This window comes from Phyllostomus discolor, chromosome 1 (genome assembly GCF_004126475.2).
Source record: "Phyllostomus discolor isolate MPI-MPIP mPhyDis1 chromosome 1, mPhyDis1.pri.v3, whole genome shotgun sequence".
Taxonomy (NCBI): Eukaryota; Metazoa; Chordata; class Mammalia; order Chiroptera; family Phyllostomidae; genus Phyllostomus; species Phyllostomus discolor.
The window spans coordinates 90,427,226-90,447,501 of record NC_040903.2 but is presented as its reverse complement, the minus strand read 5'-3'; the positions used below and the strand labels follow the sequence as shown (position 1 = coordinate 90,447,501).

Below are 20,276 nucleotides of genomic sequence, written 5' to 3'. Positions count from 1 at the left end.
GGCAGAAAGAACCCACAGTAAGGTGGCAGACCATGAGGGCAGGGCTGACTGAATGGGAAACTGAGACTCAGAGCTGGCTGTACACTAGGGCAGGAGTTGCCACAGCAGGAGAAACTCCAGTCTCATGTGAGAATTTGTTGGAAAGTAGGACTAGAGCCAAACAAGAGAGATGCATTGTTCCCTTTCTGACCCCCCCCCTACCCCCACACCCACAATGAGTGCCAGAATGCAGCAAAGAGGGTTGCCCTACCCTGGTGAATACCTAAGGCCCCACCCCCTTACAACTTAACAGGTGCTTCGCTGAGACAAAGAAATATGGCCCAAATGAAAGAACAGACCAAAACTTCAGAAAAAGAGCTAAGCAACAAGGACACAGCCAACTTACCTGATGCAGAGTTCAAAACGCTGGTAATGGAGATGCTCACAGAACTGACTGAGCTTCTGAAAGCTCAATAACAAAATGAAAGAACAAATGAAGGCTACCCAAAATGAAATAAAGAAAACATATTCAGGGAGCCAACAGTGATGGGCAGGAAACCGAGACTCAAATCAATGATTTGGAACAAAAGGAAGAAATAAACATCCAACTGGAACAGAATGAAGAAAGAAGAATTCAAAAAATGAGGAGAGGCTTAGGAACCTCTGGGACAACTTTAAATGTTGCAATATCTGAATTATAGGGGTGCCACAAGAAGAAGAAGAGCAAGATATTGAAAACTTATTTGAACAAATAATGAAGGAAAACTTCCTCAATCTGGCAAAGGAAATAGACTTTCAGGAAGTCCAGGAAGCCCAGAGAGTCCCAAAGAAGTTGGACCCAAGGAGGAACATACCAAGGCACATCATCAGTAAGTTACCCAACATTAAATATAAAGAGAGAATCCTAAAAGAAGCATGAGGAAAGGAGAGGCTTACCTACAAAGGAGTCCCCATAAGGCTATCAGCTGATTTCTCAAGAGAAACCTTGCAGGCAAAAGGGGCTGGAAAGAAGTATTCAAAGTCATGAAAGGCAAGGACCTACATCTAAGGTTACTCTATCCAGCAAAGCTATCATTTAGAACATAAGAGCAGATAAAGTGTTTCCCAGATAAGGTCAAGTTAAAAGGGTTCATCACCAAGCCCTTATTATGCAAAATGTTAAAGGGACTCATCTAAGAGAAATAGAAGAAGATCAAAAACTCCAAACAGTAAAATGACAACAAACTCACAACTATCAACAACTGAACCTAAAACAACAACAACAATAAAAACAATGACCAAGCAAACAACTAGAACAGGAATAGAATCAGAGGATATGGACATCACATGGGGGGTTTTCAGTGGGGAAGGAAAGGAGAGGGGAAGAACAGGGGGGTAAAGTACAGAGAATAAGAAGCATAACTGGTAGCCATAAAATAGTTGGGGAGAGGCTAAGAATGGTATAGGAAACAGAGAAGTCAAAGAACTTATATGTACAATCCACAAACATGAACTAATGGGGGGGAGAATGCTGGAGGTTTGGGGGGTGCAGGGTAGAGTGGGGATAAAAGGGGAAAAATTGGGAAAACTGTAATAGTGTAATCAATAAAATATAATTTAAAAAGATATAAGGAATAAGAAACACAAATGGTAGGTACAAAATAGGAGGTTAAGAATATTATAGGAAATGGAGAAGCCAAATAACTTATTTGATCTTATTTGTACAACCCATGGACATGAATTAAGGTGGGGTAATGATGGTGGGATGGGTGTGCAGGGCAGAGGGGAATAAAAGGGAGAAAAAATGGGACAACTGTAATAGCATAATCAATAAAATATATTTTTAAAAAAATGACCAAAGGGCCTGAACAGACACTTCTCCTAGGAGGACATACAGAGGGCCCATAGACATATAAAAGAATACTCAACATCACTAGCTGTCAGAGAGATGCAAATGAAAACCACAATGAGATACCACTTCACACCAGTCAGAATGGCCACCATTAATAAATTAACAAACAAGAAGTTCTGGTGAGGATGTGGAGAAAAGGGAAACCTAAAGCACTGTTGGTGGGAATGCAGACTGATGCAGTCACTGTGGAAAACACTATGGAATTTCCTCAGAAATCTAAAAATGGAACTGTCTTTTGATCCAGTGATCCCACTGCTAGAATTATACCCTAAGAATTCTGAAACACCAATTTAAAAGAACCTGTGTACCCCAATGTTCATAGCAGCGATATTTACAATATCAAAGTGCTAGAAATAGCCTAAGTGTCCATCAGTAAATGAGTGGATCAAAAAAATTGTGGTACTTTTACACAATGGAATACTGCATAGCAAAAAGAAAGAAGGGGCTCCTACCCTTTGAGACAGCATTGATGGATCTGAAGAATATTATGCTAAGTGAAATAAGCCAGGTGGTGAAAGACAAATATCATATGATCTCACTTATAAGAGCACCTAATCAACAAAACAAACAAATGAGCAAAATATAACCAGAGACACTGAATAAGGAACAAACTGACAGTAACTAGAGGGACAGGGAGAGGAGGATAGTGGGGGAAAGAAGGGGCAGAGTCTAGTCAAGGATCATGTATAAATGTCCCATAGACATGGACAACAGGGTGGGGATCTACTGTGGGAGTGGGGTTGGGCAGGGCAGGGGAGAGCAACAGGGAAACATTGGGGCAACTGTAAAAAAAATAAAAATAATAGGGTAATGGGTAAAAAAAATAAATGTGAACACTTGAGAAAATAAATCTAAACCTTTAGTTACCGATGGACACCAAGTTAATAATAATTCTACTTGCTACTGAACCAGGCAGTATGGGAAGTGCTTTATGATCCTCATGATGGCACCCAGGACATGCATTTAACCTACAGATCATTATTCCCATTTTACGAATGTGGCAGCTTAGGGCATGCATGTTCCAGGTCCTGAACCAGGTGTATCTGACACCACAGCCCTTACTCCTGCATCATACTTCTCAAAGTCCTTCCTGGCATATTCTGTCCTGAAGAAATTAGAGTTCCATGGGTACTTTGAGATTTGCATGTTTCTTTGGAGACTTTTGGAAACTTTTGGAGTGCCACCAGGTTCATGGCTTTAGGAGATTCAGTACCCTGGGAGATTTGGCCCCAGAATTTCATGGAAACACTGTGAAAAGGTTTACAAGAGGGAGTCAGCTGACAATTTCTGCAAACCTAAAATTAGGACTGACATGCTTTATTATCCAACACAACGGTGAACTTTTTTAGCCCAACTTTTTAAAAATAGGTTACCTTCCAAGTTGCAGCTTTTGGCATTTATATCACCCAAGCAATTCTCCCTGAGAAGGGATGTAGGGTAAGTAAAGGCAATCTGGATTCCTCACCCAGGTGTCTGGGTAGCTGAGGGAAACAGTGTTCCCACAGCCTTGAAGGGGCCTAATAAGTAGCATTCTCATAGCCTTGAAACTGGGTCCAATAAACTGTCCCTCCAACATGAAGTGGACTCGCATGCACAGAATTATGTTATGTAATTTCTGGCATCTTGCTGGCTTTGTTCCCCTCTGATATTTAAATAGATAGGGACTCCCTGCTGGGGGTGATGATGATGAGAGACACATAAGGGGACAGGTGCCAAGATGGGTGCCACACTGGAAAGCAAGGGCCAAGACATGAGACATGCAGATGCACACATAGCTTGCAGCGTGTGTGCCTCATCCACCCATGAATAAAGGCATTCCAGACAACCCGGCAGTTCCGTGGATATTTTCTGTCTGCATGAATACCATGGACCAGACCAGCCTTGGAAGGTCGCAACACGATGGATTAGGCTCATAAGGATTATACAGATATGAAATCTCACTCACTAACACTATTTTTTGTAAAACTTTTTTTATATTAATGTGCTAAAAGGTTGTGCCAAGACCTTAAGAGGGAGTTCACCAAATGAGTGTTTTTGTGTTTGTTCTGGCACTGACTATGTTGGTACTCTTTTGCCCTTGTCCGTAAGTAAACAACTTTTCATCACTGAGATAAAGATTGGTTTAAAGGTTGGGACTCAGAATAAAATGGGCCTGACTTCATCAGTGTTTGCAGCTAAAACAGTGGCTCACACTCAAGCCTCATGGACTGGCAGTACTTTCACCTAGTGCTTTTAATTTGGCTATGACTAAGCAGAACTAATTTTAATTGCCAGCTCTGAGTTAGGCAGAAATATATGTTAAATTGGACCTACTACACTTACTATATTACATTGAGATTTTCCACAATTTATTTCATCATTTTTCTATTATTATTTATGTATTTGTTTATACATATTGGTCACATATTTTCCTTCATAAATAGTGCTGTGATAACTTCTAATCTATATTAAGATTTTTTGAATTTAACATTTAATTAAAGTAGACTTTTAAATATAGAACTATAGGGTGAAAGGGTCAAAATAGTAAGTAGGGTACAAAGTTTTTGCTATGCAAGATGATATGTTCTGGAAATTGAATATACAGCATGGTGATTATAGTTAATATTATATAATTGAAATTTGCTAGGAAGATAAATCTTAAATTATATCTCAACACACACACACACACACGCACCATAGTAACTAGGTAGAGGTGATGGGTAGGTTATTTAACTTGATTGTGGTGATCTTTTCAGAATATATACATATATCAAAACATCAAGTTATATTCTCTAAATGTGTACAATTTTTATATTTCAAAGATATCTCAAAAATTTGCCAAAAAATGTGACTACTTGAAGGAAAAGAAACATTTCTAAGTATTCTGATGTATACTGTGAATTATTTTTCAAAAGTATTTATATAAATAACATTGCCTTTTTCACTGCCCCTTTGACACTACTGTGTACTCTATGTAAGTAAGAGATCAGTACTGACTTTAAATAGAAAATTATGTCATTATTTTCATTAACAAGGCCTTTTTATAGCAGAGAACAACTGCTTGGTGATATATTCATTAACTTGAACTTTCCTACTTATGTTGTTTGCACGAATTTCTGGGTGTGAATGTGGTATGTGGGAGGGCAGGAGTAGTTGGAGAGGATGGGTTCCTTTGTGCTTTCCTTTTAAATTTAATTAAGCGTTGTATGTCTCAAAAATGTTTCCTTTGGTCATTTTTGCAGTAAGCCTTTTCCCCTCAGACTCTGGCTTAAATTAGTTAAGTTTGGAAGATTTAGTTACTGTTTCTCAATACACGAAATTTTCATTTTTAGAAGGTTTCTTTATGACTTTTATCATTTTTAGCATAAAACTTCTTATATGCTCCATATATTTGATATTGAAGCCTTCATTGATTGTTGAAATAGTTCGATTTAAAGGGTAAATTTTGTCCTGGCTGGTGTGGCTCAGTGGATTGAATGCTGGCCTGTGAAACGAAAGGTCACAGGTTTGATTCCTATTCAGGGCACTTGCCTGGGTTGTAGCCTAGGTCCCCAGCTGGGTCATGTGAGAGGCAATCAATTGATGTATTTCTCACACACTGATGTTTCTCTCCCTCTTTTTCTTTTTCCTTTTCCCTTCCCCTAGCTCTAAAAGTAAATAAATACATTTTTTAGAAAAAGTAAATCTCAACTATTCAAGTAGCTGGAATTTGTGTGGAATTGTAGTGTGCAATTCTAATTTCAACAATGGACCACAGTACATTCTGACCCATAACATTTTCCTTAGAAAGGATGAGGGCGAATGTTAGTAACCTGAGTCAGGGATGGCTTTCAGCCACCCATCTGTTTCTAGCATATGATTTCTCATATTAATCTCTTTGCAAAAGAGCCATATAACCATCCACAGGAGCCCTGCTAGAATGTTGCTTTAGTTGACAAGTAAGATAAGGGATAGCTCATATTGCATCTGAACAAATTAATTACAATATTTTATAGGATTCCTTGACAGATTTGCACATGGGAAGACAGGAAGAGTGTCTCTCTCAGAATGAGATTATCTCAGCAAAACCACTGAAGACTAGTTTCTGAGTATTTCCACAACTTAAGTTCTTCTGTAAGATGAGAAGCTTTAATTTGCCTAACTCTCAAGACTCAATGAGATGCAAAAACTGGGCTAGGTGAAAAAAAAATAGGGCTACAGAGATGCAAAACCCAGACTGACTCATCTAGGAACTCCCAGTCTATTAGACTTCATGACATTCGTGGTTCCCTTCATTTCTACCATGCTAATTTTTAATTTCTTCCCCACTGCTACATGATTATACAGCACTTAAATACTGGCTTAAATTCCTGCAGAAAAATCAGCAGCATCTTCGGTTTTATAAATTTGCCCTTGTGGATAAGTGATAGAAAGATGACAGTTTTGTTAATTTGAAATGTAGTACAAGAACCTAATTTAGTGAAATATTATGTGACCACAGCAATAAAAGCAAAGGGCTGTGGCTCAGGTCTAGTCCAGCCCTGCTCCTCAGGCATCACGTGGCCGTGGATCAATCTTTTGGGCCATGTTTCTCATACACCAAACACGGGTGCACACAAGATGATCTCTAAAGATTACAATTCTAGTCTTCAGTGAAAACCATCCTGGTCAAATTAGAATGTTATATAAAAGCTTTTGTCCACATTTTTATTATTTGTGGAATCTGTATTTGCGAAGACATAATTTAATTATAACCTATTATAACTCTCACCAATTTCTTAGGTTATTAAATGCAAGGCAACTGTGTTATGGGAGCTGAATAATCCCCTTTCCATTGAGGAAATAGAAGTTGCCCCACCAAAGGCTAAAGAAGTTTGTATTAAGGTAATGAGCCTTAGATTACATAAGTCTAACATGTTATCACACCAATATTGAGTATATCATTGTTGTGAGGATGGATTCTTAAATAAAGAGATATTTCCCAAGTTTTGTATATTAATTCTGTTACTGGTTCTTGTTTATTGTTAAGGATCTTGTCATACTGGATATGAAATTTATGACCTAATTATCCATTAAAGACAAAACTACTAATCTGCTCTATTAAAACTATTGTTTGTTGACTTTTTATTGATATGCTTCTGATTTAAAAAATTGTTAGTAAACATGACTAATAACTTCTTTTAAAATATTCTGGAAGTCAGATAGTATTGAGATTACTTTTCCCAAAGAATGAGAAACTCATTTTTTTTGAGCCTGGAGAAATGACAGCTTCTTGGAGTTCTTCCCTGAATCCTTTGGATACAGCCTAACCACTGGTTTGGTTACCAGCTTGTTGAATAAGTGTTGCTACCAGTCCTTCTTTGATCTTCTCCTGTTACCTGTGCACTGCAGTTAACAGATTTTGCTTCGTACCTACCTTTGTGCATGCCATTTCCTCTACCTTTCATTAACAAAGTTTCAGGAGGGCCTGGCTATAAAAATCTACTTTTGTGTTGGCCACATGGTAACATCTGCATTCTGTTTTCATCATAACAATACCAGTTTACTAGACAAAGGAACTTAGATTCAAAGTAGGGCCAGAGGCAGCAATATTGTGAATCCCTTGATGAGAAGGATCATGCATGATGGCTAGTATTAGGCTCAGAATCTTCTGTGAGTTTAAGACTGTGTTGAGTGGTTTAAACAAAAATTTATTTTCTCACATTCTGGAAACTAGAATCAAGGTGCTGGCAGGACTGGTTTTCTCTGAGGGCTGTGAGTGAAGGGTCTGTTCCAGACAGCTCTCCTTGGCTGTCTTCTTGCTATGTCCCTTCATATCGTCTCCCATGTATGTCAGTCTTTGTGTCCAAATTCCTCTTTTTATTAGGACACCAGTCATACTGGATAAGGGTCCACCCTAATCACTTTATTTTAACTTAATTACCTATGCAAAAACCCTATTTCCAAATAAGATCACGTCCTTAGGTACTAGGGATTAAGACTTCAACATATGAATTTGGGGGTAGGGACATAAATCATCTTGACTAAGCAGATGTTGTGGACTTTCTTCTGTTGTCCTCATTACTCATCTTGACCATCTCCAATAATTCTCCATTTAGAAGCCAAACTAATTTCATAAAGCATAAACTAGATTATGTTAGTTTTGTCCCAAAATCCTTCAGTAGTTTTCATATTTGGAACATTATTGTGTAAGCCAGCCTGACTTTCCTCTTTTAGCATCCACAAGCCTACTGAGCTTCTTCTGCATGAAGGCCTCTATACATGCTAGCCTGACTGTCTGAAGCACTCATCTCCTGAGCACTCATGTGGTTGGTTCCTTAACACCACCCTCAGTTCGAAGTCACCTATATGCTCAGAGAAATTCTTGTTTTTCTGTCCACTGCATCTAAATAGGAACTTCGTCCGTTATTCAAGGAAACATGATTGGTTTATTAATAGTATGTGTCCCAAATCTCAAAGTCTTATGTCTTTAGTGTTACTCATTAGACAATAAGCTCCAGGAAGCTACACAACAAGTCTCCTTTATGCACTACAATACTTCTTTATTTAATCTCTAGTAAACCTTGAACTGTGGTGGCTATGAAGTGTGATATTTTTAATCATTAAGAAACTGTACCTCTAAGCAGCTCTCCTTAGGTCCCAGACTCCCCTCTGAAAAGTGATAGTTTCTTAACCCTCCAGTCACTCTGCCTCTGAGCCTTTAAGTGGACCATGGCCCTAGTCTCTGCTAACCTGACAACAGCAAAAACCAAACAACCAAGAATCAAAACCAACAGCAACAAACCAACAAGTTTTCTTCCTTCCCTCATCTTCCTGTTCTAAAGAATAGGAACTAGAGATTAATATCTATAGTAAATTTTCCATATCATTATTGGGGAAGAAAGCCACAGTCTAAAATAAAAGTGTTAAACATACATTATTTAAAAATATTTTATTAGCTTTTGCGATTGCTTTTCTTCCCTGTTCTGATCTCCTTAGTATTCTTTAATGATCGTCTGTGTGTCACCATTCGAGAGGTCTTCAGGACTGGTTATGTTGGGCTCCTGGGAGGTAACTTTGGATTCGTTGGAACACCCTGCCTGATGCGAGTGTCTTTGTGTACCTGAGACCTGTGCTGTGCCAGTTTATGCAAACACTGTAGTTTATGGTAAATGGAAGCCTGGGGCTTTAAGCCATCAGCTTGACCTCTGGTGGTGTTGGGGTCTGAGTAGCTGAGGTCAGTTACGGGAATGCTGCATGCCTGCATCCCCCAAAAGAAACCCTGACACCAAGACTTGAGTGAATTTCCCTGGTTGACCAATGTGTGTTGTCACACATTGTTCCTGGGAGAGTTAAGCTCTGTACCTGGGACACCACTGGGAGAAGACAACTGAGGTTTATACCTGGAGAGATTTAAAATATGCCTTGTAGGTAAAGTTAACAGAACTTGTTGTTGGCTTGCATACAAGGTAATGGAGAGAGAAGGTCATGGATGAAGAAACTTGGAATGAACATAAATATGTTCAACGGGCAAAGAACAAGAAAATTAAGAGTTCAGTTTTATACATAATAGCTTGAGATACCTGTGAGACATCCAAATGGAGGTGTCAGATAAGGAGTTGGATGAAACTCTTTTCTCTCCACTGGTCACCCCGGGTTCCATCTGTGCTGTCTTTGGCCTGAGAGGAGTTGGCTTTTCAGTCATCATGGGCTGTAAGTCGGCTGGTGCTTCCAGGATCATCAGAATTGACCTCAACAAAGGCAAATTTGAGAAGGCCATGGCTGTAGGGGCCACAGAGTGCATCAGCCCCAAGGACTTTACCAAGCCCATCAATGAAGTGCTGTCAGAAATGACAGGCAACAACGTGGGCTTCAGTTTTGAAGTCGTTGGGTGTCTTGACACGATGGTAAGAAACAAGATTAGGGCACCACACAATACACAAGCTATTTAATCACACAAGGTAAAACTCATTTTCTATAGCTTTATTAACAAATAACTATGGAAATAGCCCTTAGGTGAAAACTGATAATCATGAAGCAATTCTGCTGAAAAAGTCAAAAGCTTATGAGCAGGTCTGAGTGAGCAGGTCTGAGTGACCAAAGTGTCACATCACACCACTCTCATGTGATCAGCATTCAAGGTAATCAACTATCTAAACCATTTTTTGCGTGTTCAGTTCCTTGTGTGTGTACGGGATTTTATTGGCAAAGGTGATCCCATCTATTATACTTCAGTAAGCCAAACAGCACAAAGTGACTTCCTGAAGAGAAATAAGGACATCCGGGGGAAAGAGACTATTCCAAATTGGTAATCTGTTCCCCCAAATCCATGATGTAGCCAACTTCTCACTCTTTACACCTGAGTTTTGTTTTGTCTGAATTCCCGTGGAGTAGGAGCCTTCCACTTCTCAAACATGGCTCCACTGTGGCAGCCAGCAGCACCAGCCTCCATGTAGAAACAGGTGCAGAGCTTCTGGATGAGGGAGCCCCAGCCTGGGGAGGGAAAGGAGACTCGGAAATGTGAGACAAAGCCAATCCTGCACATGACAGAGTAGGAGCTTTGATTCACTTTAGTACCATTCATAATTTATGAATAATTAGTCTTTAATTTACCATTGTTGTCATAGTCCTTTCCCAGTGAGACCTAGAATTACTCCATACCAACAAATAGCATTCTAGGTTGTATGTTTACAGAGCCAACATGCAATATTGGATATATTGTTAGTGCCTGTTGACTTCCAGGTAATATACTGATGAACATGGGTATCTGAAAAACTCAATATCCATTACTACTATCTAGCCACTAGTCAAAAAAAAATACAGTAAGTCCTCATTAAATGTTCTCCATAGGTTCTGAAAACTGCAACTTCAAGTGAAAAGACATAACAAAACCAATGTTGTCACAGGCTAATTGATATAATCAAGAGTCAAGTTATGGCATATTTCTGGTCACAGAAAACATTACCAAAATTCTAAATAAAGACTCAAAACATGTATAATATTAAACATTGAAATAAATGTGAAATGTGAATACATTTAAGAAAGATTAATAAAAACAAATAAGCTAATTTTTTCTCACTGCTTTATTCCAATTTAGGGTCTCAAATGCCCACAGTCCATCCTGGCAGCTTGGCAGAAGGCAGGTCGCACCCTGGTCATGACACCCTTCCATCAGAGGGTGCTCACACACATACACATGCTCACCAGGTTGGGACAATGCATAGATGCCATTTACCTCATGAGCACATCTGTGGGACATAGGAGGAACCCAGAGTCCCTGGAAAAAATCCACACAGACACAGTGAGAATGTGCAAACTCCACAGGCACAGACATTGGTCCAGGCCAAGAATCAGTTTTTTTTCCTTATCAATGTTACAATGAAGCAACATTGAATGAAATGACATGATTAAAGGATTTGCTGTATTAATGAAAACCCAGATGAATAAATGACCAGAAAATGTAGGGTTAGTGTCAGAGATGCCACCAAAAAAAAGAGAGACTCCTTTGTTTCACATTTTAGTATTTTATTTAATTTTCACACTAAACTTAAAAAATTAGGTTAATTGACTTAGTGTAGTTAATTCAATTTAGTTTAGATCAAATGACTTTCCAAGGCTTATCTGAAATGGTGGCATTTGTCTGAAAATTTCACAGGAATTTCTCTTTTGCTTTGACCCATGACACACTGAAAATGCCACAAACACTGACCACAAGAATTTCTGCCGTCTGCCTTAAAGTACAAATGTATAAAAAACTAAATTAAGACTAGAATTGTGTTGAGAATTTTATTTTTAAAATTTTTTTATCCTCACCCAAGGACATTTTTTTTCATTGCTTTTAGAGTGATAGAGAGAGAGAGAAACATTGAATGGTTGCTTTCTTGTACACACTCCAACCAGGGAATTGAACCTGCAACCCAGGTAAGTGCCCTGACCAGAAATCAAACTTACAAGTTTTTGGTCTATAGAACAACACTCTGACCAATTGAGCTACACCAGTGAGGGTTGTGTTGAGAATTTTGAAACACAAGTAGAAAACAAAAAGTGTGTGGGCCTAATTTAGCCTCATGACTTGGAAACGAACTAACTACTAGAATTCTGAGTATATAGGCACTTACAAGCCCATGAGATACAATGAGACAGAAGAAACAAATAGCCTCCTTCATTTTAAACTTAGGTTGATGTCCTCACATTCTGCCACTCAAACTACGGGACCAGTGTGGTGGTAGGTGCTCCTCCAGCAACCAAAATGCTCACCTATGACCCTATGCTGCTCTTCACTGGACGCACATGGAAGGGGTGCATTTTTGGAGGTAAGTGCAGCAGAGCCTCTGGCCCAGGAGGGCTGCCTTAACTGTTGCTTTCAAAAGTGAGAGAAGCCAATTGTCTCATCATACCTCTCTTAAATTTCTTTGTTCCAAGGATTGGTATGAAGTGATCTAACCTGAGACTGTGACCACAATGATACAAAAGATGATTGCCCATCCCTCCTCACCTTGAGTTAGGGCTAATATTGGTGGGCACATTTTTAATTGTAGCACTTGCAACTCAAGTTTCTCCAGGACCTGAATGATAGGGACCAGAAATCTCTCTATGGGAATGATATTAGAGGGCAGGAAGTGCTGATTAAGTCCACTTTCTCAATATGTGCAAGAACATATATGAAAATGTGTTCATTGCACTTCAATTGTCACTCCTTCCAGGAATATTTGCTGGAGACTCCACATCTTCAGATCTCCAACTTTTGTGTGTCCTAGGGCTCAGAACTTTTCCTTACTTACATGTACTTCCAAGGTAATCTCCTCTGGTCTCATGGCTTTAAGTCTGCATCTTCTGCCTAGACCTCCACCTGAGCTACAGACTTGTATACCCAATTGCCCACCTGACATATCCACTTGCATAGTTGATAAACGCATAAGCCTAACCTGCCCCAAACCTCTCTGCCTGCCACTACCCAACCCCAGCCCCCAACCTACTCCTCCAGCAGTGTTCCCATCTCAGTAAGTGACAGCTCCATCATTCCTGCTGGTCAGGCCCCAAACCTTGGATTGCACTCTTTCTCTCATGCAGTGAATAGTTCAGAAAATCCTGTTGGCTTTATCTTCAAAGTTTACCCCGGACCTGACCATTTCTCACCATCACTTGTCCAGGCCACCATCAGCTCCTTCCTTTGTCACAGTAACTTCTTAGATGGTCTCCCTGCACTTGCCCTTGTCCCCTACATAGAACATTCCCCACAGAGCAACTCGAGTGTGACTGTTTCAGAAGAAGTAAGATCGGGTCACACCTCTCTCAAAATTCTGTAATGTAATGATTTTCAGCCAGTGTGTGTGGCACACTGGTGTGCTGCATGAATTTTTAAAACATGCAATACCTGACTAGGTAGTCAGAGGCACTGACTTCTTTTCCCTTACATTGTCAGAAAAATGACAACAGCCAACACAACAACAGGTGTCATATAACAGAGTTAGCTTTTATTGGTCATGTGGCATAATGAGGTTGCATCTGATTGGGTTATTTTTTTGGTACCAGAAATCTTGTATATATGTATAGGCACCTGATTTTCTTCAAAGTCACTTTAGAGCAAAAGGGTAGATAATTACTGTTAATATTTTTCTTGTAAATCTGTCAAAATTATACTTATATATAAATATTTTTAGATAGATATTTTTGGGTATGCTGCAGAATTTTAGTAATTAGTTTATGTGTGCCATGATAGGAAGAAGTTTGAAAATTGCTGCTCTAATGGCTTCTTTTCCTGTTCAGAATAAAATCCCCAAATATTCAATGGCCAGAGTCTCATTGATCTGGCCCCTGACCCCAGATGCTGCTCCTCTTCTGTTCTCACTCTGCTCCAGCCACACTGCCCTCCATGCCCTTCTCACATGCCAACTCTCCACCTCAATGCCTTCACATTTACTCTGCTCTCTCCCAGAATGTTCTTTCTTAAGATTCCTGCCTAGCTCATTTCCTTTATGTTTTTGTCCAAATATCACCTAATCAAGCTGGCCTTCCTTCAGCTTCATTAAATATCATTCCCTCCCAGAACCCCACCTGTTCTGTCCCTCCAGCAGTGCCCATGACCCTTACTCTATTTTTCTCCTCGTGCATCACTGGACAAAGTCCTCTGCATTGGGTTGTTCATGTCAGTCTCTGCAGTAAAGTGAGAGGGTTCCCATGCTTCCTGCTGGCAGGGGCCTGGTATGTTTTACTTTGCTATATTCCCAGCCTGGTGCCTGGTACTAGTATATACCTAATAGATACTCACTGAATTTTATTTTTAATATCCTGATAATTTGTAATCTTCCCACATCACACAAATAGTCAAAGTGAGGTGTCTCAAGTTACATCTTTGATTGTTTATTCATCAGTTCAAGTCTTCTTTCCTCTAAGGAGCCAGCCCTAAAGAACCACCTATGTACCGAGTAGCCTCTCATTTTGTGCCCCAGATGATGATGTGGAAAGAGAACAAGCTTCAGCCTCCCACTGAGCCTCATCCCTGTCAGTAACCTTGAGGAGAGCTGCAGCTGCAGATGCCCAGGGGGCACAAGCAAAAATGGCAGAGTGGGCAGTGGAACTGGAAGCAATGAACCAGAGATGAATTTTTTTCTCTAAACTAAAGAAGTTACTCGTCTCTTAGTTTAGAGAAAACTAAGTTACTTCGTTTTCTCTAAACTAAGTAAGTTTTCCCCTGAGTGTTTCTGTTACTAAAAAAGCAACAGAAATTTGGATCAGCTAGAAGGAGATATGGGATCTTGAAAGTATTTTTGTGGCTTTTTTTTTGCCTTTGGGAAAATAGGTTATTGGTATGTGATTGAGAATAGATTCTTAAGAGGAAAGAATAGCCTATTTGTGTGATGTTGAGAAGAGTTCAACATGGGAGAAAGGTAAAAATGCAAAAGAGAGAAGATACAAATATAATAAACTATAAATATAATTTAATAAAGTCTAAAGAGAAAATATGTGCTTATTTACACGTTGGAAAAGCACAGATGATATTCCAAAAATAGTGACTGACTTCCTGGCAAGGAAATTTGACCTGGACCAGTTGGTAACCCATGTTTTGCCTTTTAAAAAAATCCAGGAAGGATTTGAACTGCTCTATTCAGGCCAATGGTACTTGGCTTTTTATGGTGATCTTGTCTTCATTACACAGGCTTTTAAATTTTGATACTTATAAATGTACCTATTTCTCTTGTATTTTATTTTTGTTTTTTTATTGTTGATACTATTACACTTGCCCCCAATTACCCCCCTGTTTCTGATTTTTTACCCTTGCAAGATTGGTATAGCTGATTACTTTTTTAAGACTTACTATATCATTGTCCTATATTAACCAATTTTTTAAAAATCTTCTGGACCTTGGTTTTCTACATTAGATTGATTTCATTATAGCTATTTTTATTTCATCATAAAGATGCTAACTTCAAAAAATGCCACAAAATTTTCTTTACAGTTGTCAAGTGCTTTTTTAAATGTGCTTTCTTGCAATCCTTAAAGGTCACATGTTATTTCTACCATTTGCAGTTGAACAAACTGAGACTGTGAAAAACAAATCAATAACTTGCTAGACCTTGTAGAGGCAGCACCAGGATGCAAAATCAATGCAAAGCCTGTGCTCTTCTCACCAGACTCAAAATTCCTCTGACCAAGCCCAGCAAACATGGGCATTCTCGTCACTACTCTTGTTGCTTCTGAGGGTGGGGCAAGGGTAGATGTAGAATATGAAAAATTCACACAAATGTCAACTATGACATCTAGAAGAGCAATCAGAGAGCCTTCTACAAAGATGACATGAAATTTTACTCACTGGGGTCTGTAAATATATATTTAATACCTGCTATGTGCCAAAGATTTGGGTTTCATTAGCAAACGGAGATGTTGACCTGAGATCCAAATTCTCAGTAAGTTTTCCCCTGAGTGTTTTTTCAATGTTGTCTGGTCTTTCTACATCTGGTCCTGACTATCAGGTCATTGCATTATAAACATACACTCAAACTCCTTTTAAGCAAGAAAACAATGGGTTAAAATATCAAAACAGCCTTCACTCAGTTAACCCAAACAAATTGCATAATATGGCCAATTTCACAAGAGTTACTAACTAATGCCCAGAGACACAAAGTCTGCTCTCAGAAGTTTTGCGCCCAGTATCACAAACTGACCTTTATACCTGTAAACCTAAGCACTTCATTTCCAACTGCTTCCTACATAGCTTCACTTGAGTGCTATGCTTGCATCAACTTGACCCCAAATAATTCTTCCACCAGTACCTGTTATCTCAGCAAATAATGTCACATTTCTGCTTTTACAGACAGAGCATCACGTTTGACTCCTTCACTCTTGCCCACCACATGGAAACTGATGCTGAGCCCGAAGCATATAACTCCCAGGGTCTCCTCCCTTGCCTCCTCCATTGCCCAGAGCATTACATAGTTCAGTCCAATCACCTCTCTGCTGGGCGTGTTAATACAGAAAGATCTCCTGCCTTCTGTGTTTTACCATAGTGCTCAGGCCTTCATTAAGCTGCTAAAACTCAAGTTGCCCAAAACGTCAATGCCTTCTCGTGGTTTTGAAAGCCTTTACTATTCATTTGTTAACATAGCCAGCCATACACAGCTGAGAACTTAGCACCCACTGGACTGCAGCCTCAGTGCCAGGCTGTGGGGATGGAGCCAGGGTGTAGGTCTCTCCTATTTCCACAATCTCCTAGGCATCCAGAAGTCTAAGCACAGTGGATTACCTTTCCTGTTCACACCTTCCCAGCCTTATGCATACTTTCTCTTCAGCCTTTGTCGACCTGGTGCAGTTGTGTTGAGGCTTCAAGAATCATCTCAGATGCCCTTATCAGAGACTCATGAGAAAGAAAATTAATTGGTGTGGCCCTCAGGGCCAGAAGGATTTCCAAGAACAGAATTTACCTGAAGTTTCCTCTAACAGATAGGGCAGATAATTGTTTAAACTGTTCTTGTTTGGAATGTATGGGCCAAATCACTAAATATGATCATTTTACATTTCAGCATTCGAACTGTCCTGACATTTTGAGATTCTAAGTGGCAGGAGGTCTGTGTTGTGAGGTGGCCTGGAGCTTCCCTTTCACATGTTTACTGAGCTGAGACCATGGAGCTGCTTCATAAACACAAGCAGGAACAGGTGGTTTGAGAAAGATATAGAACCTTTATGAAATAAATATTTGCAGTTGTATGAGTAACTGGGAATTAGCAGGGAACTTGGGTCAACAATATTAACACTTTAATATACATTTTCTAAAGTTGTAAAGGTACTTTTTTTGAAAGATTTTATTTATGTACTTTTTAGAGGGGAAGGGAGGGAGAAAGAAAGAGAGAAATATTAATGTACAAGGGATACATTGAAAAGTTACCCCTCACACACCTCCAACTGGGAAACCTGGCCTATAACCCAGGCATTGTGCCCTGATATGGGAATTGAAGTAGCAACCTTTTGGTTCACATGGCGATTCTTAATCCACTGAACCACACCAGCCAGAGCTAAACATGCATTTTGAAAAATATATGTGCGGTCTGTCTGGAAAAAGTCCAACCATTGTTAATGTAACAAGAACTGTTTGGGTGACATTGATGTGTCCTGGCAGGCAAGGAAAGTGGACTGGAAAGTGCATGCATGAACGACAACTTTACTGTACTAGTCAGTGGGAGTGTTAGATGCTGTTAAGTGAGGTGTGTACTGTATGGCCATCCCATTCAAAATAAGTGAATGAGTAGAACAATGAATCTGCATCAAATATTCCATTAACTTAAAAATTCCTCTGCAGAAACTATTTCAATGATTTTGAAGGCTGCAGCTATGGGCAACTGGCAGCTTCATCATGACAACATGCCTCCTCATGCATCACATCTTGTGTAGAGATTTTTGGAGAAACATCATATCACCCAGGTGTAGCCACCCTACAGACCAGATTTGGCACCCTGTGACTTCTGGCTTTTCCCAAAATTAAAATCATCTTAGAAAGGGAAGAGATTTCAGGCCATTGATGAGATTCAGAAACATACTATGGGGTAGTTGATGGCAATTGGGAGAATGTGTGAGGTCCCAAATGCCTACTTTGAAGAGGACTGAGGCATTACTGTCCTATATGTAATGTTTCTTGTATCTTCATCAGTAAATGTTTCTATTTTTACTATCACATGACTGGATACTTTCCGGACAGAGCTTGTGTACTTGAACTTTTATATTAGAATAGAGATTTTTTTTTCATTTTAATCATTGTTCAAGTACAGTTTTCTCCCTTTTACTCCCAATCCAGCCCACCCACCCAATCCTCCCCTCTTCCCTCCCAATACCACCCTCCCCCTAGTTTTTGTCCATGTGTCCTTTAAATTTGTTCCTGTAAACCCTTCCCATTGTCCCCTGAAAATTCCTCTTCTCTCCCCTGTGGCCACTGTCAGCCTGTCCTCTATTTCAGTGTTTTTGATTATGTTTTGCTTGTTTCTTTGTTTTGTTGTTTAGGTTCTTGTTAAAGGTGAGATCATATGGTATTTGTCTTTCACCACCTGGCTTGTTTTGCTTAGCATAATGCTTTCCAGCTCCATCCAAGCTGTTGCAAAGGCTAGGAGCTCCTTCTTTCTTTCTGCTACATAGAATTCCATTGTGTAAATGTACCATAGTTTTTTGATCCATTCATTTACTGATGGGCATCTAGGTTGCTTCCAGCACCTAACTATTGTAAATTATGCTGCTATGAACATTGGGGTGCATAGGTTCTTTTGTATTGGTGTTTTAGTGTTCTTAGGATATAGTCCCAGCAGTGGAATTGCTGGGTCAAAAGGCAGATCCATTTTTAGTTTTCTAAGGAAGTTCCATACTGCTTGCCATAGTGGTTGTACCAGTCTGCAGTCCTACCAACAGTGCACTAGGGACCCCTTTTCTCCACAACCTCTCCCACACTTGTTGTTTGGTGCTTTGTTTATGATGGCCATTCTGACTGGTGTGAAGTGGTATCTCATTGTGGTTTTAATTTGCATCTCTCTGATAGCTAGCGATATTGAACATCATTTCATGTATCTTTGGATTTTCTGTATGTCCTCCTTGGAGAAGTGTCTGTTCAAGTCCTTTGCCCATTTTTTAATTGGATTCCTTGTTTTCTTAGAGTGTAGTTGTGTAAGTTCTTTAAAAATATGGAATGCTTCATGAATTTGCGGGTCATCCTTGCACAGGGGCCATGCTAATCTTCTCTGTATCATTCCAATTTTAGTATATGTGCTGCCAAAGCGAGCATGAGACTTTTTTTTAAAAGAGTTTTAACCAGCTTCCATTACTTAGAGCAGATTTAGCATGTAAAGATGACATATATATTTCCTAAAGTAATATTCATTATAGTGAATATTGTAAATTCAGTGAAATGAATTGAGGATGGTCTTTATAAAAGAATTGTAAACATTCTTTTTGGGATTCAGTTGTAAATATATATATATATTTTAAAATCCTTGTTGTAAATTAACTTATATTAGATTTTAAAATGTCCTGCACAAGTTGATTAGATTAGGAAAGAAGTACAGAATTTGAAGGCCACATTTTCAATGATTAACTTTAAATTTATCATTATATAACTGGGTGGACCTGAAAGAACATACTATCAGGGTGTATGATGCTATTGTTCTGTGCACTAATACTGCAGAAACTATGCCTTTTAATAATACTACTTCAATATAAAATTACAGCTAGAATCACATTGCAACATATACCACAATGTTCAGTTCAATAAAGTAGAACTGTAAGTCCCTAAGTCCCTGTGTACTTAATAATGACTCCATTTAACAAAAAGTGTTTTTAATTTAGTACAACTGAACTGGCATTGCTATCTAGTGTATCTATATATAATATAGTATAAGTTCTTAATGAGGTTTGAATATTTTATAAAATATTTTGTAGTGATATAGTTTGTTTGAAGAGTCAATTTCATTTTTGTTTTTAAACTTTTATTGGCTATGGATAAAGTATTAAAGCACCTAAAAAATATAAAATGCATTATAAGAAAAATAAGCATGGTAAGCAGAAGTAGGGGTTTCAATATAAAGATGTAATATAGCTTGGGCAGTCCTGCCTTGGTAAATTGCAAAATATTCATGTAATTATGAGCCACTTTTTCACAATGAGTATTTCCCAATGAATAGTGGCTTGAACCCAAGGGTGAAAGATTTTCCTTTTATCAGTTTGTTGATCTAGGCTTAATCTAGCTTTGTGGGAAAAACCAAGAAGCTGAAATACTAAAAAAATATACAGAATTCCTTTCTGAAGTAACTTTAACATCAGATAAGTTTAGCTATGGGAATCCTCAAAGCACTTATAAATAGTCACAGTTTATAAATATATATATATATATATATATATATATATATATATATATTTACCCTCCACCTAAGAATCATTTGAAGACATTTTCTTTATCCACTAGCAATGTCTGGAGTTAGAAACCTGGGACCTAATTAATGCA

The 20,276-nt window shown here is 38.9% G+C and overlaps 1 protein-coding gene and 1 non-coding gene across 2 annotated transcripts; one reads left to right on the top strand and one right to left on the bottom strand.

The window, feature by feature from the left end:
* Positions 1-9,390: 9,390 nt before the first annotated feature.
* LOC114491977 (all-trans-retinol dehydrogenase [NAD(+)] ADH7-like) lies at positions 9,391-17,027 on the top strand. The gene is made up of 4 exons (XM_036026157.1): positions 9,391-9,714; positions 11,985-12,120; positions 14,785-14,923; positions 16,825-17,027. The coding sequence occupies exons 1-4, from the start codon at positions 9,406-9,408 to the stop codon at positions 16,847-16,849; spliced, it is 609 nt and encodes a 202-aa protein (XP_035882050.1). The 5' UTR covers positions 9,391-9,405; the 3' UTR covers positions 16,850-17,027.
* Positions 17,028-18,954: 1,927 nt separating this feature from the next.
* LOC114493545 lies at positions 18,955-19,061 on the bottom strand. Its single transcript, XR_003684182.1, has one exon. It is a non-coding gene; the product is annotated as a U6 spliceosomal RNA (small nuclear RNA).
* Between the last annotated feature and the right edge of the window lie 1,215 nt (positions 19,062-20,276).